The sequence below is a fragment of the Chiloscyllium plagiosum genome, unplaced genomic scaffold (assembly GCF_037043375.1).
Source record: "Chiloscyllium plagiosum isolate Xiang-an unplaced genomic scaffold, Cpla_swu_hap1 HiC_scaffold_3, whole genome shotgun sequence".
Taxonomy (NCBI): Eukaryota; Metazoa; Chordata; class Chondrichthyes; order Orectolobiformes; family Hemiscylliidae; genus Chiloscyllium; species Chiloscyllium plagiosum.
In genome coordinates, this window is record NW_028270141.1 from 153932824 (window position 1) to 153957510 (window position 24687).

The 24687-nt window shown below is 41.0% G+C and overlaps 1 protein-coding gene across 1 annotated transcript in view; it reads right to left on the reverse strand.

Annotated features, from left to right (window-relative positions):
- The window catches only part of LOC122540179 (dynein axonemal heavy chain 8-like), a 1258818-nt gene that overhangs the window by 1113793 nt on the left and 120338 nt on the right, over positions 1-24687 (reverse strand). The window contains exon 7 of the mRNA XM_087976819.1: positions 11733-11909. Coding sequence (XP_087832945.1) covers positions 11733-11909 — 177 coding nt within the window. The remainder of the gene's footprint in view (positions 1-11732; positions 11910-24687) is intronic.

Sequence of the window (24687 nt, forward strand, 5' to 3'; positions counted from 1 at the left end):
GGAAGAGTCTGTACTGATATTGCATTTTGGTCATGCTCCCTGTTATAGCTAACATTATCAGACTTTGGACACAGAAAGATTCCATCCTTTAAAAAGTGAAACTGATATTAATGGGGGAAACCAAAGGGCTGTCACAGCTAGAACTGAAGCATTTTTGGACCTGGAGAGACAAGCTCATGATAGAGGATAGCATATTTTTATAGGGAGCAGGAGTGATTGTCCTGAGCAAAGGTCGCTGTCAAATACTGGCTGAATTCCACCAGGGCCAACCAAAATAAAGATGTTGGTGAGGGAGCTACATCTGGTGGCCAGGCTTAGACACAGACATAGCTGCATTGGTGGGGCAGAGACAAGTTTGTCAACAAGGACAAAACCTACCACCACATCCATGGTAATGGCTGGGTAAACCTTGGACTCAGTTGTATGTCGACTACACAGGTCCTTCCATGGATTCAATGTTCTTAGAGATTGTAGATGCCCACTCAAAGTGGTTGGACATGCATAGAGTCCATTCAGCAAACATTGGGACGACGATAGAAAAACTGTGCACATCATTTGTAATACACTGGCTCCAGGAAGCATTGGTCACAAGTAACAGGACATTATTCAATATATAAGAACAACTCCATTCCAACAATCATCCAATGACTTGGCAAAAGAGGTTTAAACATTAGAAGGCTGGACTGAAGAAACAGCCAAAACCTTGCTAGATAGTAAGCTGTCATGACTCCTGTTTGATTAAAGGTCCACCCCTCATGTAACTACATGGATAGCATCTGGATGTAGGTTTGCTCGTTGAGCAGGAAGGTTCATGTTCAGATGTTTCTTCACCATACTAGGTAACATTTTCAGTGAGCCTCTGGACAAAGCATTGCTGATGATTCCTGCTTTCTATTTATATGTTTGTGTTTCTTTGGGTTGCTGATGTCATTTCCTATGGTGATGTTATTTCCCATACATTTTCTCAGGGGGTGGTAAATAGCACCAGCAGGGTTGTTGAGGGGTCAAAGGCTCTGCATCAGGTTAAATCTGATCTTCCTAGAACCTGGTGGGGGGATGAGACAGCATCATTATCTCCAATGCTGGACGCAAGACTCTGCCAAGTGAGAGAGACAGTTAGGTACAGGGCTATGTTTGGTGTAGGAATTGCAGAAATGACCCAGATGGATAAAATACATGGTTGATGTAAGGTCAAGACCAGTGATGCATAAGTTTGAATAGGTTCAAAAACGCTGCTCCAACCTGTGGATTTACCATCTCCATCAAACTTTGTCAGGTCCTCTGAATCAGAGAAGGATATGACAGACATAACCACCTCGGTGCCTTTGCCACTAGAAGAAGAGTGAAAGTCTACCGAGGCGGTCCTGACACATGAGGAGAGCTCCTGTTCGTTACACACCACCTGTGTCAGACACCGAGTTGGAGGAACCTGACTCAGTAATAAAATGCTCAAAGAGGCTCTGAAAGAGAAAGGACCAGCCTATTTCCATGTACACAGACACATACATTAATAGAGTTACATAGCATGAAAACAGACTCTTTGATCCAACTAGTTCACACTGACCATGTTCCCAAAGTAAACTAGACCCATTTGCCTGTATTTGGCCCATATCCCTCCCAACCTTGCATATTCCAAATGTCTTTTAAATGTTGCAACAGTACCTGCATCCACCACTTCCTCTGGCCGTTCATTCCACCCTGTGTAAGAAAGTTGCCCCTCATGTCCTTTTTAAAAAATTCATCCTCCTTTTGAACCCCCCAAACCTAGGGGATACACTATTCATCTTATCTGTGCCCCGCATAATTTTAAAAACTTCTACAAGGTCACCTTCAACCTCCTACTCTCCAGTGAATAAAGTCCCAGTCTACTGCCTATTTTTATAACTCCATTCTTCCATTCCCATCAACATCCTGGTAAATCTTTTCCGAACCTTCTCCAATTTAATAATATCCTTCATTTGGCAGAGCAACCAGACTGCACACAGAATTCCAGTAAGGGCCGCACCAATGTCCTGTAACCTCAAAATTATGTCCCAATACTATACTCAAAGGTCTGAGCAAGTAGTCACTATAATGTATCATAACTTGATTCTTTGTACTAGAATGTAGTCACAACTCTTAGAATAGTGCGTAATGCCTCCTTAATCAGCCTGTCTAACTTTGATGAAAATTTCAAAGAATTACGTGCCTGAACCCCTAGGTCTCTCTGTTCTACAACACTACCCAGTGCCGTACTTTTAATTGTATATGTCCTACCCTCATTTGTCTTACCAAAATTCAATAAAATTGCAATTATCCAAATCCAACTTCATTCGCAATGCTTTAACCCATTTACTCAACTGATCAAGATCACTTTTTAATCTTTGATAACTTTCTTCACTGTCCACCATACCAGCAATTTTGTTGTCATCAGCAACCTTACTAACCATGCCTCGTATATTGTGATGGGAGGGATGTGGTGCCTGTAACGAGGTTAGCCAGCTGGACATTACAGAAGTTCCCTAATTGGGGCAGTTAATCTGATCCAATCAGGGAGACCTGACTGACGTAAAAAGTTTGAACGTCAGGGGTGTTGACATTCTGTTGGCTGGCTCTGTATATGGCAGAAAGTGAGGTCTGCAGATGCTGGAGATCAGAGATGGAAATGTGTTGCTGGAAAAGCGCAGCAGGTCAGGCAGCATCTAGGGAACAGGAGAATCGACGTTTCGGGCATTAGCCCTTCTTCAGGAATGAGGAAGAAGGGCTAATGCCCGAAACGTCGATTCTCCTGTTCCCTAGATGCTGCCTGACCTGCTGCGCTTTTCCAGCAACACATTTCCATCTCTGTATATGGCAGTTCTTATAGTCAAGCAGTGTTCAAGTATTATTAGAGGATAATTTAGATACTGGCCTCTGTAGAGTTATTTCATGAACATCACAAAATCTATATTTTCATTTGCTGGTTTTTGAAAGGGAGGATTTGACAACAGAAAGATCAAACCTAGCATCACATGAAGATTTGACACAGCCAACTGTTTATCAAACATGAGTATCTGTTGTTTGATTGCAGCTTATTCTTCTATCAAGTTTTAACATTGTGTACATGTTGGTGGTAAAGTTACTGTTATTCACAAAAATGCAATATAATTAAGTGAATGATATAACTGAATAATTAATTAAAAACTCATTAAGAATGGCAGTACATGTGGTCTGTCAAAGCTGTAGTATGTCGGAGCTCAAGGATACCATTGTGATTTTCTGCAAACAAATCTGTCATTAAGAAATAGATCATAGAACAAAGAACAATACAGCACAGAACAGGCCCTTCAGCTTTCGATGTCACGCCGACCTGTGAACTATTCTCAGCTCGTCCCCTACACTATCCCAAAATCATCCATGTGTTTATCTAAGATTGTTTAAATCTCCCTAATGTGGCTGAGTTGACTATATTAGCAGGTAGGGCATTCCACGCCCTTACCACTCTCTGCATAGAGAACCTGCCTCTGACATCAGTCTTAAATCTATCACCCCTCAATTTGTAATTATGCCCACTCGTACAAGCTGACATCATCATCCTAGGAAAAAGACTTTCACTGTCTACTCTATCTAATCCTCTGATCATCTTCTATGTCTCGATCAACTCCCCTCTTAGCCTTCTTCTTTCCAATGAGAACAGACCCAAGTCTCTCAGCATTTTCTCATAAGACCTTCCCTCCAGACCAGGCAACATCCTGGTAAATTTCCTCTGCACCATTTCCAATTCTTCCACATCCTTCCCGAAATATTCCAAGTGTGGCCGCACCAGCGTTTTGTCTAGGTGCACCATGATATTGTGGCTCCAGAATTCAATCCCTCTACGAATGAAACCTAACATGCCTTCTTAACAGCACTATCTACCTGGGTGGCAACTTTCAGGGATCTATGTACATGAACACCAAGATCCCTCTGCACATCCACACTACCAAGAATCTTTCCATTGACCCAGTACTCTGCCTTCCTGTTATTCTTCCCAAAGTGCATCACCTCACATTTAGCTGCATTGAACTTCATTTGCCACCTCTCAGCCCAATTCTGCAGTTTATCCAAGTTCCCCTGTAACCTGTAACATTCTTCCAAACTGTCCACTACTCCACCGACTTTAGTGTCATCTGCAAACATACTAATCCATCCACCTATGTCTGTATCTAAGCCATTTATAAAAATGACAAACAGTAGTGGTCCCAAAACAGATCCTTATGGCACAACACGAGTAACTGGACTCCAGACTGAATATTTTCCATCAACCACCACTCACTGCCTTCTTTCAGAAAGCCAGTTTCTAATCCAAACTCCTAGATCACCCTCAATTCCACGCCTCTGCATTTTCTCTAACAGCCTACCATGTGGAACCTTATCAAAGGCTTTACTGAAGTCCATTATACCACGTCAACTGCCCTACCCTCATCTACATGCTTGGTCACCTTCTCATAAAACTCAATGAGGTTTGTGAAACACAACCTGCCCTTGACGAAACCATGTTGACTATCTGAAATCAAATTGTTGCTTGCTCGATGATTATAAATCCTATCTCTTACAATCCTATCCAAAACCTTTCCTATAATGGAAGTAAGGCTCACTGTTCTATAATTACCTGGGTCATCTCTACTGCCCTTCTTGAACAAGGGCACAACATTTGCAATCCTCCAGTCCTCTGGTACAAAACCTGTAGACAATGACAACTCAAATATCAAAGCCAAAGGCTCTGCTAGCTCCTCCCTAGCTTCCCAGAGAATCCTCAGATAAATCTCATCCGGCCCAGGGGACTTGTCTACTTTCACTCCTTCTAGAATTGATAACACCTGTTCGTAACTAACCTCGATCCATTCTAGTCTAACATCTCGTACCTCATTCTTCTCTTCTACAACATTCTCCTTTTCCTGAGTGAAAACTGATGAGAAATGTTCGTTTAGCACCTCTCCAATCTCCACAGGGTCCACACTCAACTTCCCACTTCTGTCTTTGACTGGCCCTATTCCTACCCTAATCATCCTTTTATTCCTTACATACCTATAGAAAGCTTTAGGATTCGCTTTTATTCTATTTGCTAAAGACTGCTTGTGTCCTCTCTTTGCTCTTCTTAACTCTCTCTTTAAATCCTTCCTAGCTGATCTGTAACTTTCCATCACCTCATCTGAACCATCTTGCCTCATCAACACATAAGTCTCCTTCTTCTTAACAAGAGATGTAATTTCTGTAGTAAACCACGGTTGCCTTACCTTATCAGTTCCTCCCTGCCTGACAGGGACATACGTATCAAGGACACGCAATACCTGTTCCTTAAACCAGCTCCACATTTCCATTGTCTGCATCCCCTGCATTTTGCTACCCCATTCTACACATCCTAATTATTGCCTAATCGCATTATAATTGCCCTTGCCCCATCGATAACTCTTGACCTGTGGCATGTACCTATCCCTTTCCATCGCTAAACTAATCGTAACTGAATTATGGTCACCCTCTCCAAAGTGCTCACCTACAACTAAATCAAACACCTGGCCTGGTTCATTACCAAGAACTAGATCCAGTGTGGCCTCCCCTCTTGTCGGCCCTTTAACAAACTGTGTCAGGAAACCCTCCTGTACACATTGGACAAAAACTGATCCATGCAATGTACTGGTGTTATAGCACTTCCAGTCAATGTTGGGGAAGGTAAAGTCCCCCATAATGACCACCCTATTCCTTTCACTCCTAACCAGAATAATTTTGCTAATCTTCTCTTTCATCTCCCTGGAACTCTGCGAAGGCCGATAAAAAAACTACAAGCAGTGTGACCTCTCCTCTCCTGCTTCTAATCTCAGCCCACACTATCTCAGTAGATGGGTCCTCAACAAAAGTTCTCTCAGCCACCGTTAAACTATCCTTGACTAACAAAGCCACACCACTCTCTCTTTTACCGCCTTACCTGTTTTTAATGAAAGATCTAAACCCTGGAACCTGCAACATCCATTCCTCAACCTGCTTTATCCGTGTCTCCGAAATGGCCACAACATCGAAGTCCCAGGTACCTAAGTGTTTGAAATTCAAGCAGTTTCACCTGACTTACATTCACTGCAATGTATCATAACTTGATTGTTTGTACTAGGAGGCAGTCACAACTCTTAGAATAGTGTGTTCTGATATGGACATTAGTCAAAGATAATAGGATGTGACTGCCCATGAGACAGTCAGGGGATCCAGAGTACAAGAATACAGGAGTTAACTTTTGCAAATGTTCAAGAGGTTTGATGGTCTCTTAGATTATTTGGACAAAGTGCAGCTGTAGGATGGATGAACAAAATGACCATGGCACTGTGGTACAGATAGCCATCCAAGCTCAGGGGGAGAGAGGAAGGTGTAAAAGGAATGTAGTGGCAGTAGGGGGTCAGCCTAGCTGGGAGAGTGACATTTTCTTGTGAAAAAAAATGAGTCCAGATAGCTACGATGTCTGTCTGGTGCTAGGGTTCAGGATCTTCACTGTGGGCTGGATCAGGATTTGGGAGGGGGTGAATCTAGCTGTCATGGTACATGTTGGTACCAATGACATAGGTAGAATTGGGAAAGAGGTTCTGCATAGCCACTATAAAGATCTCGGCATCAAATTAAGAAGCTAAATCTCAAAGGGAATAATCTCTGGATTATTACCTGGGACACCTGCAAATTGGCATTGGGTAAACAAGGTTAGAGAAATGAATGCATGGGTGAAAGGCTGGTATGGGAGAAGTGAGTTCTGGTTTGTGGCACATTGGCATCATACTGCAGCTGTATTGGTAGGACAGTCTACGCTGGAACCATAATGGGACTGGTGTTGTTATAAATTGTATAATCAAGCAAGTAGAACAGGTTTAAACTAATTAGTGGAGGCCAGGGCTCAGTTTGGGAAGTTACAATGAAGCAAAGGGTAGAGAAAATGCAACTGAGGAAGGAATTAATGTAGGAAATTATAACCTGACAATAATAGGAAGGAGAAAGTGAGGACTGCATTCCTGATCCTCGGATACTGCCTGACCTGCTGTGCTTTTCCAGCGCCACAATGATAGGAAGGAACAGATAAGGCAAATATACAAGCAAATCAGCAGATACAATTAGAGATTATGAAAATAATAAAAGGACAAAACTTAAGGCACTGTATTTGAATGCATGTAAAGTTTGAACGCATGTAATGTTTGAAACAAAACACATCAGTCTCGAGGGGATAATAGTATTGAAGGCTGAACTGTTGTCAATGTGTAGCATTCTTACATAGCTGTTCTTGGTGTCAACATGTTCTAGAGAGAAAGGAAGGGCAAGTCATTTGGCATCTGACGTGGATTTGTTGGTCTGATAGGCAAATTGGAGTGGGTCAAGAGAAGTGGGGCGGCTGGAGTTGATTAATGCCATGACCAGTCTTTCAAAGTATTTCATGACTACCAAAGTTAGGGCCATTAGGCGGTAGTCATTAAAACATGCAGAATGAGCCTTCTTAGGCACAGGATGATGTTGGACCTCTTGAAACAGGCAGGGACAGTGGCCTGCTGCAGGGAGAGGTTGAAGATGTCCGAGAAAACCTCTGTCAGTTGATCTGTGCATGCTCTGAGTGCACGGCCTGGTACTCCATCTGGTTCCATTGCTTTCCATGGCTTCGCACAAAGAAAAACTGATCTTATCTCTGATCTGATAGGTTCATCAGGACTTGTTGGAATAGATGTTACCTCTCTGCCGAAGTTCTGCTCAAAGCGAGCATAGAAGACAAGATCTCTCTGTTGTACAACACTCCCCAGGGCCCTACCACTGACTGTGTACGTCCTGCTCACATTTATCTAAATTAATCTCCAACAGCCATTCTTCACATGTTTCCTCCCATGGTTTTGAGGCCACCAAAGCTGGAACCTGAAATGTTCAAGGATGATTGACCATTTGGAAGACAGGAGGAAAGGAAAAAGAGACAGCTCTATCAATACAGGGTGAAATCAGTACAATAGTGAGAAATGTTCATGGAGGGGGAAAAAGCCCATAATATCAGGGCTTATACTGTTAGCAGTCACTATAGGTGTGAAGTCCTGAGCCAAAACTGTGGTGCTGGAAAAGCAAAGCAGATCAGGTAGCATCCGAGGAGCAGGAGAATTGACATTTCGGGCATAAGCTCTTCATCAGGAAGGGGGTGAAGTCCTGAGTTCCTTTTGGAGTTGGTGAGAACATTTCTTCAGAAGTAGAAGGCTATGGAGGTATGAGGGAGGAAAAGGCATTAGAGGCATGAGCTTTGCAAACACATGTTCAAGAATAAGGTTTTTAGATTACTTACAGTGTGGAAACAAGCCCTTCGGCCCAACAAGTCCACATTGACCCGCCGAAGCGCAACCCACCCAGACCCTACATTCCCCTACATTTATCTCTTCACCTAACACTACGGGCAATTTAGCCTGGCCAATTGACCTAACCTGCACACTTTTGGATTGTGGGAGGAAACCGGGGCACCTGGAGGAAACCCATGCAGACACGGGGAGAATGTGCAAACTCCACACAGAGAGTGGCCTGAGGTGGGAATTGAACCCGGGTCTCTGGCGCTGTGAGGCAGCAGTGCTAACCACTGTGTCACTGTGCCACCAACTGGTTTCTGGAAGAGATATGATTAAATTCACAGAGATTTACCGAAAGGAAAGCAAAGAAAGCCTTTACAAAAGGAAATAAAAAGTGAATTATGAAAGAGAAGTAGAAAAATATAGGAAGACAGTCAAAACTTCTACATGTATATAAAAGGAATAGCAGTAAGTGAATTCTGGCCCTTTAGCAGGTGAGTCTATGGAATTAATATTGGGAAATAGCAAAGGCTTTGAACAAATATTTTGCAATTGTCTTCAAAGCAGAAGAGATGAAAAGCATCCTAAAGTTAGTCAAAAAAAATCAAGTGGCAAAAGGGAAGAAAGAATACAAAATGATAAGAGCTACGAGAGAAAAAGTAATAGGAATAGTAATGGATTTAATATTGACAAGTCCTATCAAACTGATTATCTTAAACAAAGAATCATAATTCAAATGGCTGCAGAGAAAGTGGATGCACTGATTGTAATCTGCCAGATTCTTCAGGTATTAGCAAATATAATCAGAGGGTGCTGAGACATTGCTCATTTGCACTCTGGGAGTTGACTTTGCAGTCAGTGCTGGTGTGACAGGCATCGTGGAAGAACATGGTGTTAAAGAACGGTCAACCCAAAACATTACATTACTTTAGTGTTTCCATCCCTCCTTTCTCCTCTAACCAAAACAAAAGGCAAAGTTCAGAGGACAGGAGACACAACATCATGAGATGAATGTTGGTAGCGAGCGTTTCAGGCCAGTAAACGAACGTGAGCCTAAACAACTTCTGGAAACTGTTGTTGGTAAATAGCAGGTAAGTTTTGAAAAATTATTATTGGAGCAGAGAACACCAGCACGTTCAAGTTAGTATTAGAAGTATTTGACATTGTAAGGATTAATTAAGTTAAAGGTGTAAGACATGGCAGGGTATACAGAATCAACATTTGGCTGAAAAGATTGTGTGAGGAAGGGGGTTAAGATTTACGGGGCATTGGGACCAGTTCTGGGGAGGTGGGACCTGTACATAGTGGATGGATTTGTACAGTTTCCAATCAGGGAGTCTTTTTTGTACAATTTCCAATCACAGATTCCCGAGCTGACGTATAAAAAGATGCTGACACTCTGGTACCTAACTCTGAATGAGGCAGTTCTAAAGTCAAGAACTGTTCAAATAAAGGGTGACTTGGTTACGAATACCAGCCTCTGTGGAGCTATTTCACTCCCCGCATATTGTTAATTAGTTATCTTCTGTTGGTTTCTGAAGGCTTCCCAATCCTCTGATATCCCAATAATCTTCACCATATTGTACGCTTTTCCTTTTGCTTTTTATGCTGTCCCTGAAGTCCCTTGTCAGCAAAGGTTGCCTCAGCTTCTGCTAAGTATGCTTCTTTCTTGGGGTGAATTTCTGCTGTGCCTCCTGAATTACCAGAGAAACTCTTGCCATTGCTGCTCCACCACCTTCCCTGCTAGGTTTGCTGACCAATCAACTTTGTCCAACTCCTCATTCATGACTTTATAGTTACCTTTACTCAATTGTAATACAATTACACCTGATTACAAATTATTCTTGTCAAATCACTGGGTGAATTCTATCATTAGGGGTTCCTTCACCTGAAGTTCCTTAATCCCATCTGCCTTATTACAAATCATCAAATCCAGAACTATCTGTTACCTATTGGCGTCTACCACAAGCTGCTACATAAAAACCATCTCATAAACATTCCACCAAGCTTTTTTCTTGAGATCTGCTACCAACCCAATTTTCCCAGTCCATCTGCATGTTGAAGATCCCAGGATTATTTCTTACATGCCTTTTCTATCTCCTGATTTATTTTCTTCCCCACATATTCTTCCTTTGCTGTTCTTAACACTATCCACAAAGATTCTATGCCTTCCGATTCTATATCATTTCTTGCTATTTGGAATTCAGCAGTCAAAGCTGGATCACTGAATATATTGAAAGCCCAGTTAGGCAGAAATTTAGGCTGTCAAGAGTCAAGGACTAAAGGCTCAGGCAAGAATGTGAAATTAAAGCCACAATCAGATCAACCATGATCTGACTGAATCATCGAGTAGGTGGAAGGGGCCAAATGGCCAAGTCCAGCTCCTATTTCTTATGTTCTCTATTTGTCTGAGATGAACTATGCTCTCCCACAATTGTCTACTGCCCACCATACACAGGACCAGAGATCCAGCCCTTATAGGCTCGAGATGAGAGTAATGCAAGAATGCATTATGTATGATGCTGTTTACGTGTAACAGTAGCAGCACATTGCAAATGCAGGTTTCTAATTGGAGATTTATATTAATGCAACATAAACAATACTATTTGTTTAATGTTAAGTGAGGACTTCTTGTTACAGGAGTACATGTGTATGTTAATAAGCATACTGTCTTTTTAATGGAAGGCTCCGGAAAACTGAGTGAAGAAGATGCTGAGTTGTAACCAACTGGTAAAGGTACACTAAAAATAAGATCTATATAGACTGGCTCTTTCTAAACTTCACATAACTCAGAATAGTGTCCCATCCCTGAATGCTGCTTCAAACCTACCAACTCTTCCAGTGAGTCTAGTGGCCTGAAATTTACCTTAGCAAAATACAAAATTTCCTTGCATAAGTATTAAAGCTTTGTGCAAATAACGTTAATGATAATGATTTTGAGGTGACCTCAGAAGAATAGAAGAAATCATACCAGACTTGTAACATGCACCCAGTTTCTCTCAAATGCTACCAGACATGCTGAGTTTCTACAGTATTCACTCTGATAGCATTCCACCAACTTTTGAAACTGTATAATATATATTTGTTTACTGATGGTGTTACAGAAAGTGTCAGAGAAGGTGACTTTTTACAAGTGTCTTTGTTGTATTGTAAAAGTGCAAATCGCATTGTGTTCTTACCTTGTCATTAGCCTGACTTATTCGCCAGAGTATTCATCTGGTCTACACTACTGATTTCACCTGATGTACAATAGTTAACATCAGCTCAAGGAATGGGAGGGCGCAGTGGTACTGAACCTTAAGATACATATGCATAATTTTATTTTCTAAAATTGATGCAGGTCTATTCAAAAATCCTCAGCTAATTATGATTATAAAATATTATTCAAATATTTACAAAAATTATTGTAATAATAATATTGTGATAAAATGACCGCATGTTCTTTTTCTTGATAGTCTTTACCTTTAACATTTTTGACTGACTTGCTTTTAAAACATTGATTACTGCCTTGCAATGCTGGCCTCTGAGCTGTTCGATGATGGAATTGAACTTAGCAGACATGCATTTCCAATATTCCAATTCAGTGAGTGGACCTGAATTTTCAGCTTCTTTTCTCACTTGATTGCTTTGTGCCAGTACCTACAGTTTAAAAAAAAAAGGAGACCTTAATGTTTGTAGTTTCTCTGACTTTTTAGGAAAATAGAGCTGAGGAGCAGGACGAGGTCCTTTGGCACTTTGGCACTTCTACCATTCAATTTACAGTTGATCTGGTTGTGGGCTCAGTTTCACTTTACAATCTGCATCCCATAACCATTGATTTCCTTGTCTATTGTTATAAAGAGGAAAGGTCAAACCCCTGATAATTAAACCCAAACACCTAGAGAACCTTGCCTTGCCTTTATAATCTGTTAAAAGGAATGGTTAGATGAAATAAAATCCCTGATAAGTAACAATTTATCGATTTGACCCTAACAGTGAACAAAGTAGCAGAATTACTAACAAACTGTTATGACATGGCAGTGAACCACTCTGTTAATTCAAAATAAACACCCAGAAGAGTTCATTTCACCTCAAAATCTGGTAAAATACATGAGTGACAGAGAACTCCCAAAATTCACTATTTAAAGAAAATAATATCAATTTATTCTTTAACTCTAAAAGTAAACATTAAACCATAACTATTTATAACTCTAAGCCTTCCTTTCTCTTAACTGCTTAGTACCTGCCTCCAACTCTACAACAATATGTTGTTCCAATAAACACATTAAAATTACATCAACTTAATTTCAAAGCTATACAGCGGCTGTTGTCTCCGGTGTTTTTTTTCAGCTGAAAATTTCCCTGAGTCATCTTCTTTCTTCTACTGCAAAGGTGTTTCATATGAAAAGGTAACTTTGATAGACAGTGTTTCAATCTTTTGGGTCTCTCTCTCTCAATGGCAGTTACTCTGTCTGACTTTCAAAATGCCTGTTTTTTTAATATCCCCAACATCAGATTGTCTCATTGTTTGATGTTGGCAAAAACAACAAATTCAATTTCGATTGGAGTTTAGTATCTGGGAGCATAATTTAAATTAGGAGAAGGGGAGGACTACAGATGCTGGAGATCAGAGACGAGAGTGTGATGCTGGAAAAGCGCAGCAGGTCAGCCAGTATCCAAGGAGGAGAATCGACGTTTTGGGCATAAGTTATTCCTGATGAAGGGCTTATGCCCAAAACATCGATTCACCTGCTCCTCGGATGTTGCCTGACCTGCTGTGCTTTTTCAGCATAGTTTAAACTGATTGGTTAAATTTGAATTGCTGTCAAAACAGCAACCAATTCAGGTATCTATTTCACAGCCAAATGTAACATATTTTCAATCATCCAGTACACTCTCAGACTGTTACCTAGTCATATGGCAGGTGCTTGTAAGCTGTCAGTGCAAAACAGCATTCATTCTCTCTTAAAAGGTACAGTACATGCGTTCAACTTCATAATAAAACTAAACAACTCTCCCCTAACTATTAATTCCTATCCAAACTAAGTTCAACTGGTATTTTGTTCCAATAACACACAAGTCCCACTTATACAAACCCAAGTAATATGAAAAAATAAATTAAGACTTAGGTTCTCAAAGTCTACACTGAATATATCTCCTGGAATGCTCTGCCTTCTCCATTGTCTCTCCAGTCATAAACGACTTTCTTCTGCTGATCCTGCTATCAGGGATATTTTCTCTGTGAATTCTTCTGTGAGGACTGTTAGTTCAAAGTGTCATGGTACATTTTACAGAGACATGGTGCATTTTTAGAGAGTTTAGAGATATCTTGTGAGAGCTAAATGTATATTTCTCACACCGATTTTCAAAAACTCTCCTTGTATACCTTGGATGACACATCAATTTTTGTAGATTAGCATTGAGTTAAATTAATTGGCTAATTCAAGCTAGTTCCCAAAACATCAAAACAAGCTTAAGGTTTCCAATCACATAGCCAATTGATACATGTTTCAATTTCAGACTTGTCTGTAATCTGCATTTACTTACACACATTTTTCTGTATAAATCTCTAAGCTTAGAAAAGCACTTTACTTCTTAAAGGAATCATGCATTAGAGTAATAGAGATGTACAGCATGGAAACACACCCTTCAGTCCAAGCCATTCATGCTGACCAGATATCCTAACCCAATCTAGTCCCATTTGCCAGCACCTGATCCATATCCCTCTAAACCCTTCCTATTCATATACCCATCCAAAAGCCTTTTAAATGCTGCAATTGTACCAGCCTCCACCACTTCCTCTGGAGCTCATTCCATAAATGTACCACCCTCTGCATGAAACATTGCCCCTTAGGTCTCTTTCATATCTTTCCCCTCTCACCCAGACCTATGCCCTCTAGTTCTGGACTCCCTGACCCCAGGGAAAGACTTTGTCTATTTACCCTATCCATTACCCACATAATTTTGTAAACCTCTATAAGGTCACCCCTCAGCCTCCGATGCTCCAGAGAAAATAGTCCCAGCCTGTTCAGCCTCTCCCTATAGCTCCAAAAATCCAACCCTGGAACAATCCTTGCAAATCTTTTCTGAACCCTTTCAGGTTTCACAACATCTTTCTGATAGGAAGGAGACCAGAATTGCACGCAATATTCCAACAGTAGCCTAACCAATGTCCTGTACAGCCATAACATGACCACCCAACCCCTGTACTCAATACTCTGACCAATAAACGAAAGCATATCAAACACCTTCTTCACTATCTTATCTATGTGCGACTCCACTTTCAAGAAGCTGTGAACCTTCACTCCAGGGTTTCTTTGTTCAGCAACACTCCCTAGGACCTTACCATTAAGTGTAAACATCCTGCTAAGATTCTTCCCCCCCACCAAACATTTTTTTAAACCAAACTCTAGCATCCTGCCTTCTAATTCACGATTACTCTGCACAACTTTGTAACATTCTCAAAAGCTTAACTAACATAGCCTTGAATAAATTTAAAGATCCAGCCTCCATTACTTTCTATGGAAGAGAATTCCAGCCTCTGAAATAAAAAGAATCCTCTCTTTGTCTTAAAAGGAAGATATTTTGTTTTTAAACTGTCTTCCAGCTTTAGTCTCCCTCATGACAGATGTCCTCCGAGTATCCAGTTTGTCCAGACCAACCAACACCTTACAGGTTTCAACAAAAAAAAACTCATTGTTCTCAACTCTCATGGACGTAGGCCTAACTTAGTCAAACTTTCTTCACAGAAATAAATAGAATGCACCTTTTCAAAAGTGTTTTGAAAGCAATGATATATTTGTTTCCAAACAAGAGGCCAAAAATCTAAACATACTCCAAATGTGGTCTCACAAATGCCCTGCACATTTATAATGAAACTTCTTTTCTTGTATGTTACATTCAACTTGCAAATGGAATGTGGCATTTTTTTTCCCCAATGAGTTGCTATACCAGTATACGATCTTCATGATTCCTATACCAGAACACTCAGATCTTCCATACCACAGAATGTCCCTCCATTTAAACAGCATTTCAATTCTTCCAAACAAAATACATAATCTCACATTAATTCACATTCTATTCCAACTACCATAACATAACCTATCTGTCACTCATATTTTAACAGATTATGAGGCGAGGTGAGCTATTCTGAGTGTTTGGTTTACCACCGTGTCATAATAGTTTGGGGGCTTAGTCTGGGATTTGGATGGATTTCAACAGAGTTAGACAGATACAGTCTGAGATTCAGACAGATTTGGGGTACAAAAGGTCCCACAAATGTAAACACTTGCCGATTAGTGTCCTGGATCTTTAAATAAAATGTAGGTGAGACAATTTGCTTAATTTCAGTTACTTGGAGATGGTTAAATTAAAAGAGAGAGAAATGGCTCTTAAGATTGCTAAAGAGGGTCTAGGTTTTGAAGATCCTTCCCAAATTTGCCAAAAAAGTTTAGAAAGATAAGAGGAAGGATATATTTTTAGAATTGGGTTTAACCAGGGACAAAAGAAAAGCTGAAAATTTAATGGAGTTGGTCAAGCACTCAGGTGTATCAGAGAAACAGACAAGTGCAGTAGAATTTGTAAAACTTAAATTGCAATTGAGGCAAATGGAGTTAGAAGATAAAGAAAGGGAGAGAAGTTTCTTAGCTGAGCAAAAAGAGAGAGAGAATTTGAACTTCAGAAGTTGTGAATTAGTCAGCAAAGTCAACATGATGGAGATGAACAGAAAGGTAATGATATATACAAACATGTTTCAACATTGTCAGATTTTGATGAGAAAGATGTCAAAGCTTTCATTATTTCATTTGAAAAATTGGCTTGGCAAGATGGAATGGCCAGAGAACTTGTGGGTAACTTTCGGGCATAAGCCCTTCCTAAAGAAGGGCTTATGCATGAAACGTCGATTCTCCTGCTCCTTGGATGCTGCCTGACCTGTTGCACTTTTCCAGCAACACATTTTTCAGCTCTGATCTCCAGCATCTGCAGTCCTCACTTTCTCCAACTTGTGGGTAATGCTAGTTCAGACTGAGCTGGTAGGCAGAGCTAGTGAAGTACTTGCAGCGCTAGATTAGAGTCATGTTGGAAAAGCACAGCAGGTCAGGCAGCATCTGAGGAGCAAGAAAATTGACGTTTCGGTCAAAAGCCCTTCATCAGGTTTCCTGATCTCCACCATCTGCAGTACTCACCTTCGCCTATTCGTAGTGCTGTCAGATGAGGGAGTCAAGAGATTATGCAGATGTCAAAAAGCCTATTTTGAGTGCTTATGAATTAGTACCAGAAATGCATAGACAGTAGTTTAGAAACATGAAGAAACCAGGTCAGACTTATGTTGAGTTCGAAAGAATTAAACATAGTAATTTTGATAGATGGGTGTGGGCCTTAAAAATAGAAAAGACCTAAGAGGCTCTAAGAGAGATTATTCTGTTGATGTAGTTTAAAACTCACTTCCAGAGATGATATGATTTCATGTGGATGAACATATAGTTCAAGAAGTAAGAAGAGCAGTAGAGATGGCAGATGAATATGTGTTGGTGCATCAGGCAAAATTTAGCTTCCAGCAAGAATTTCACTCTGTCAGAGATAAAAATTGGGAGAAGGGGAGATTCTACACTACAAAACACAGAGTAGAGCACACTGGTAATAGTTCACCACAGGTGAAAATAGAAGCCCAAGAGGGTGGAAAGGAGGTGAAAGGCCTCAGATGATTCCACTGTGGTAAGGTGGGACATGTAAAGTCACAGTGCTGGTCATTGAAGAAAGGCACTGTGGGAAAAGACGTGGTAAAAGAGGCTAAGCCAATGGGATTAGTGGAAGTAGTAAAGGAAACCCCCAACAAGACTCGAGGAGCTGCAGGAGAGTGCACAGTCTAGGCAGGGGCTGGATATTGAGTTAGGGCCCAATCCCTGTAAAGACGTAACCTCTGTAGGTAAAGATTACTCAGGAAGAACAGGGGGAGAAGGGAAAGGAGTTATAACTTTGAGAGATACGGTACCTAATCAGTCTCTAACAGTTTCAAATGAACATATATGTACTCTTTCTGACATGTTACCTGAGAGAGTAGTAACTTGTGGAATAGATGGTCAGAAATTTTGTATTTAGAATAAACTATATTCCTGGAACTGATACTCTGTCAATCACTCCCACTGTTACTTCCCTAGTCTTGATTTTGCTCTCCAACTTGTGCAAGATCACTCTGGAGAGCCAAATCAAGACTCGGGAAGTAACAGTGGGAGTGACTGACAGAGAATCAGTTCCAAGCATATAGTTTGTTCTTTGGAACGATTTTGCAGGATCCAAAGTAGGAGTGACACCCCTTGTTGTGGAGAAGCCAAATGAAGACCATGGAACTGGCATGTTAAAAGAAAAACACCCTGGATTTTTTCAGACTATATAGCAACAGGATCCCACTGTCATAATCACAGCAAGAATGAAAAACTAAAGAGAAAAACAAAGGAGTTGAGGTTCAGTTGGCTGACACCCTGTTTGATGTAATGTTGCAGGAAAAGCTTGAACTGTCAAAGGGTTAGGCAGACGTGTTTATTCCTGAAAGGCTAGTGGACTTAACTCAACATATATAACTCAACTCAAGATATATATATTGATGCATACTCAGAAAAGAAATCAGAATGTATTCCTGAGAGTTATTATCTTAAAGATAGAATCCTAAGATGAAAATGGAAACCATGGTAGGTTAGTGAGGAGGAGAAATGAGAGGAAGTGCACCAGATGTGTTGACAGTAGCATACAGGCAGGAAGTGTTATAGATAGCAGATGAATTACCAGTCGGAGGTCTTCTTCAAGGGTGAGGAAGACTCAGGCACAAAAGCACTTCTAGTGGCCTGGACTGCACAAGGATGTGGTTAAGTTTTGCCATACATGTCATACATGCCAAATGGTAGGTAAACCACGGGCAATAACAAAACCAGCACCTTTGTTGCTGATTCTCATACTCAAAGAATCTCTCACTTGGATGATGACTCATTGTGCAGGTCCCCTCCCTAAAACTAAAGGTGGGAACCAGTATTTGCTAACTATTATGGATGTGTCTACCAGATTTCCAGAGGCAATTCCATCACGGAGTATTTGGGCAAAAAGAGTTAGTAGCTCTCTTTATGTGGTATGGGCTATCCAGAGAGATTCAGCCAGACCAAGGGTCTAATTTACTGCTAGGAAGTCATGGATAGGTTAGGCATACGTGTCTCCATTATGCCTACAACATCGTGGTTCCAAGTACTGATCCAAGCTCTAAGTTCATCTCCCTTATTCCTGATACTCCTTACACTAAAGTCATGGGTAATGCTAGTTCAGACTTAGCTGCTAAGCAGAGCTAGTGAGGTATTTGCAGTGCTGTCAAATGAGGGGTCGAGATATTATGCAGATGTTAAAAAGGCTAATTTGTTATGTTACACATTGGCACCAATGACAATAGTAGGAAAAGGGATGAGGATCTAAAAAGTGATTTCGGGGAGTTAGGTTGGAAGCTAAAAAGCAGGACGAGCAGAGTAGTAATCTCAGGATTACTACCAGTGCAACATGCTGGTGAGGCGAGGAACATAGAGTGGGTGCAGCTAAACAGGTGGCTACAAGGCTGGTGCAGGAGGGAGGGCTTCAGATACCAGAGGTCATTGGGGTACCTTCTGGGGAAGGTAGGACCTGTACATGAAGAATGGGTTGCACTTAACCTGGAGGAGAACCAATGTGCTAGGCGGGAGTTTTGCTAGAGCATTTTGGGAGGGTTTAAATGAGTTTGGCAGGGGGATGGGAATCAGAGCTACACATCAGAGGGTAGTTGTTGAACAGGTAGAAGTAGAGTGCAGAGATTCTGTCAGGAAGGATACACAGTTGATAGGTTGAAGGGATGGCTTAAAATGTGTGTGTTTCAATGCAAGGAATTTCAAGAATAAGAGTGGTGAACTTAAAGCATGGATCAGTACTTGGAACCTCGATGTTGTGGTCATAATGGAGATATGGATTTCACAGGAACATGAATGGTTGCTGAATGTTTCAGGGTTTAGAACTTTTAAAACAAACAGTGAGGGAGGTAAATGAAGAGAGGGAATAGCATTGTTAAAGAATGCATTACAGCTGCAGAAAAGGAGGTTGTTGAGGAGGGTTTGTCAGTATGGATGAAGTCAGTAACGGGAAAGGAGCAGTCACTTTATTGGGTGTTTTCTGTAGAACCCCTAATAGGACCAGAAAAATGGAAGAACAGATTGAACAGCAGACCTTGCAAAGGTGCAGATGTAACAGAGTTTCTGTTATGGGTGACTTTAACTTCCCCAATATTGTAGGGAGTCTCCTTACTACAGATGGTCTGGATGGAACCGAATTTGTTGGTCTGTCAAGGAAGTAGTCCTGACTCAACATGTAGATAGGAGAAAGTGAGGACTGCAGATGCTGGAGATCAGCTGAAAATGTGTTGTTGGAAAAGCGCAGCAGGTCAGGCAGCATCCAAGGAGCAGGAGAATCGACGTTTCAGGCATGAGCCCTTCTTCAGGAATGAGGAGAGTGTGCCAAGCAGGCTCAGATAAAAGGTAGGGAGGAGGGACTTGGGGGAGGGGCATTGGAAATGCGATAGGTGGAAGGAGGTTAAGGTGAGGGTGATAGGCCGGAGAGGGGGTGGGGGCGGAGAGGTCAGGAAGAAGATTGCAGGTTAGGAAGGTGGTGCTGAGTTCGAGGGTTGGGACTGAGACAAGGCGGGGGGAGGGGAAATAAGGAAACTGGAGAAATCTGAGTTGTGCCCCTGGCAATGATCTTTGCATCCTCAATCTTCATGGGAGTAGTATCAGATGATTGGAGTGAGGTAAATGTTGTTCCTCTGTTCAAGAAAAGCAATAGGGAAAACCCTGGGAATTATAGTGGAAAGGATTCTGAGAGACAGGATTTATGACTATTTGGAAAAATATAGTTTGATTAAAGATAGCATAGCCTTATTGAGTTCTTTGAGGATGTAACGAGACAAGTTGACGAAGGTCAAGCAGTGGATGTGGTGTATATGGATTTCAGTTAGGCATTTGATCAGGTTTCCCTTGGTAGACTCATTCAGAAAGTTAGGAAGTATGGGATACAGGGAAATTTGGCTGTCTGGATACAGAATTGGCTGGCTGAAAGAAGACAGCGAGTGGTAGTGAATGGAAAGTATTCTGCTGAAGGTCACTGACCAATGGTGCTCCACAGGGATCTGTTCCTGGGCCTCTGCTCTTTGTAGTTTTTATAAATGACTTGGATGAAGAAATGGAAGGGTGGGTTTATAAGTTTGCCGATGACATAAAGGTCTACGGTGTTGTTGATAGTGGCTACAACAAGACATTAACAGGATTCATTTGGAGGGTCAAATTTGAATGCTGAATACAGAGTCAAAGACAGGATTCATGGCAGTGTGGAGGAATAGCAGGATCTTAGGGTCCACGTACATAGATCCTCAAAGTTGTCACCCAAGTTGATAGAGTTGTTAAGAAGTCATATGGTGTTTTGGATTTCATTAACAGGGGATTGAGTTTAAGAGTTGCTAGGTTTTGCTGCAGTTCTATTAAACCCTGGTTAGACCACACTTGGAATGCTGTGTCCAGTTCTGGTCACCTCATTATAGGAAGGACTTGGATGCTTTAGAGAGGACGCAGAGGAGATTTACCAGGATGCAGCCTGGAGGGCTTGTCATATGAAGAAAGGTTGAGTAAGCTAGGGCTTTTCATACTGGAGAGAAGAAGGAAGAGTGATGACTTGATAGAGATGTACAAGGTAATGTGAGGGATGGATAGAGTAGATAGCCAGAGACATTTCCCCAGGGCAGAATTGGCTGTCACAAGGACTCATTGGAGGAAGGTATAGGGCAGATGTCAGAGTTAGGTTCTTTACGCAGAGAGTGGTGGGTGTGTGGAATGCATTGCCAGCAGTGGTAATATAGTCAGAGACATTAGGGACATTTAAGCGACTGCTGGCAGTAAATTTGAGGGATGTGTAGGTTGGGATGATCTTAGATAAATACTCAGCACAACATCGTAGACCAAAGGGCCTGAAGTGTGCTATACTGTTCGATGTTCTATATAGAACTTTAAATACATACCATCTGAATCCCAACAAGTTTTGGAAAGGGGCATCAGAACCTGAAGACCACGTAAAGAGTGTACTGTCAGGAATACCCGCATATTTGGGATAAAGGTATTCCATTCACATTGATTGCCATTAGAGTTTCCCCAAATGAACCTACTCAGTTTACTCCCTTTGATTTAATATTCAGGTATGAAGTGAGAGGGCCTTTGAAATTAATTAAAGAAGGTTGGACAAGTCACTTAAATCACAAAGTTACTCTTACTGCGTGGTTATTGGCAGGTACCTTTATCGAGAAAGCAAAAGACATTTATGCGTTTGTAACCCTAAATGGGCTATATCAACTCAAAATGATGCCCTCTGGAATGAAGAACGCATCAGCCAGATTCCAAAGACTCATGAACAGAGTTGGGGCCGGGTTAACAAATTGTGCAGTTTATCTGGAACGTGCAGTGATCTTCAGTGATTCAAGGAAAAATCACATGGGATAGTTGGAACAACTCTTTGAATGATTATGAGAAGCAAAACTGCTAATAAACTTAAAGAATTTGCAAAGGCAGAGGTGATGTTCTTGGGACATAATATTGATCATGGAAGGATAATCCCAAGGAACACAATAATGAAGGTCATCGAGGAACTTCCACGACCAACCTCGAAGAGGTGCTTCAATTTTTGGGACTATGCAGATTCTACCAGAAATTTGTTCCAAACATCAGTAGCATGGTGGCACAGCTAACAGAGTTACTGAAGAAAAATACAAAGTTTTGGTGGACAGAACAATGCCAGGTGGCATTTGACAATTTAAAAGCAGTATTAACCGCAGCACCGGTTTTAGTGACACCAAAGCTTTTGAAACCCTTCGAAGTTGAAATTGATGCCATTGATATTGGAGTTGGAGCCATGCTACAACTGGAAGATGATGATGGAATTGAACAGCCAATTGGCTACTTTTCAAACAAACTCAACACCCACCAGAGAAAATACTCTACTATTGAAAAAGAATTATTGAGTTTGGTATTGGCCTTACAACATTTTAATGTTTATGTGACAATTTGTCAGAGGCAGTTCTGTACACAAACCATAATCCTCTTACATTCTTGGCAAGAATTAAAGACAATGAATCTATTTCATTGGCATCTTATGTTACAGACTTTTAACGTACAAATTGTACATGATGTGGGTTGTAAAAATGTGACAGCAGACATGTTATCATGGATTTAAAGGAAAAAGTATAGATAAGATTGGACAGATTCCAATGTTATATATGTGTGCAATAATTAATATGAACATATAACTTAATTACATATATATTTCATAGTAATGGGATTAATAATTAGAAAAAGTAATTGTTTCATTGTGATGGATCTTTTTTTCTGTTATCAAGTTAAAGGTGTGTACTATACATTTAAGACAGAGTGAAAGCTGTTCTGAACTGAAAGCTTACATGCACCTGTGTATATGACTAGATGGCAGTCCAAGGTGAAAAATTGAAAATATGTAACATTTGGCTGTGAAATAGATACCTGTGTTTTGATTGCTGTTTTGACAACAATTCCAATTTAACCAATCAGCTTTAATTTTGCCTCAGTATACTAAAACCCAATTGAGTTTGAATTTATTATTTTACCAACATCAAACCAATGAGATAATCTGACGTTTGACATAAAAATACAGACATTTTGAGAACTGCAGAGAGAGCAACTGCCATCAAGACCGATTTAAGAAATTAGAAAACACTCTCTATCAAAGGTACGTTTTCATATGAAAGATACTCTCAGTAAAAAGAAAGAAGAAAAACCAAGGAATTCAGCAACTGGAGAGTGAAGTCACAGAAGACGACAGTGGCTGTGTGGTTTTGAAACTAAGTTGATCTAATTTTAGTTAGTGTCTTCTTGGAACAGCATATTGTTATAGAGTTGGAGACAGGTAGTCAGCAGTTAAGAGAAAGGGGGGCTGAGAGTTCTGAATAATTTTGTTCACTTTGAGAGTAAAAAAAAATAATATTACTTTCTTTAAATAGTGGAATTTGGGAGTTCTCTGTCACTTGTATTTTCAAAGATTACGAGGCGAGGTGAGCTTTACTGGGTGTTTAGTTTAATTAATAGAAGGGTTCACTACCGTGTCGTAACACAGTTCACTATCGGGTTGGCCAGGTTCAATTCCAGCCTCGGGCAACTGTCTGTGTGAAATTTGCACATTCTCTCCATGTCTGCGTGGGTTTTCTCCGGGTGCTCTGGTTTCCTCCCACAGTCCAAAGATGCACAGGTTAGGTGAACTAGCCATGCTAAATTGCCCATAGTGTTCAGGATATATAGTTTAGGCGCATTAGTCAGGGGTAAATAAAGGGTACGGGGAATGGATCTGGGTGGGTTATTCTTTGGAGGATCAGTGTGGAGTTTTTGGGCTGAAGGGCCTGTTTCCACACTGAAGGGATTCTACGAAGGGATTCCATGAACAAATGGTGTAGTGAAAACTATCTTTTGACTATCATTTGATTCCTGACCTCCTTTAGTCGACATGCACTGCAAATGGATGATAAAATTATTGCAAATTAAATATAGCTGGAGTCTGCAAATGCCTGCACCAAGCAGAGATGGATCCTGCAATTACACCCAACAAAGTGACATTGAATCCACCCACTGTAGGCATTACCCCAGCTAATTTGCAGTTACATTTCATATCTAGAGAATGGCAAGTGATGGCAGGGAACAGTAGCCAACATCAACAGCAGTCTCCATCTGGTCACGAAGAGCCTTCATGTCCCCTTTCACCTCACACTATCCTAACAGCCCATTTCTACCCATTGCTCTATCTGGAGATCCACCACTTTGAACTTAGCCTCCAACTGTCTTCTCTACCCATGAGTCCCAAAACTCCACCTTAATGATGTCCATCCTGGTCCTCTTAACTTCCCACTATGGAGTACATGGTGGTGGCTGAAACAACTCCACAGAGGCTGGGGTATCCCGTCACTAAGTCACAATTTATTTACACGTACGTAGTCCTTGACTTTAGTACTGCCCCATTCAGAATCAAGTACCAGAGTGTCAATATCTCTTAAATTCAAACTTTTTATACATCAGCCAGGGCACCCTAATTCGACCTGATTAACAACCCAAATCAAGGAGCTACTATTCTACGAGATCTAGCTGCCTGACCTTGTTGCAACTATTACATCTCTTCCCCTCTGAATACAGATATAGGTTGGTGTTTTTCTTGAAGGGCCTCCTCAGACATTTTAGCCCCGAGTCAAGTTTCTCTGACTCGGCATCCGATACAGGTGATGCGTAATTCATGGGAGCATGACTGTCAGACACCTTGGCATCATGCTAGCCCACAAACCCACCAACACACTAAAACAGCAGCTAATGAACTTGAAAGACTCTATACA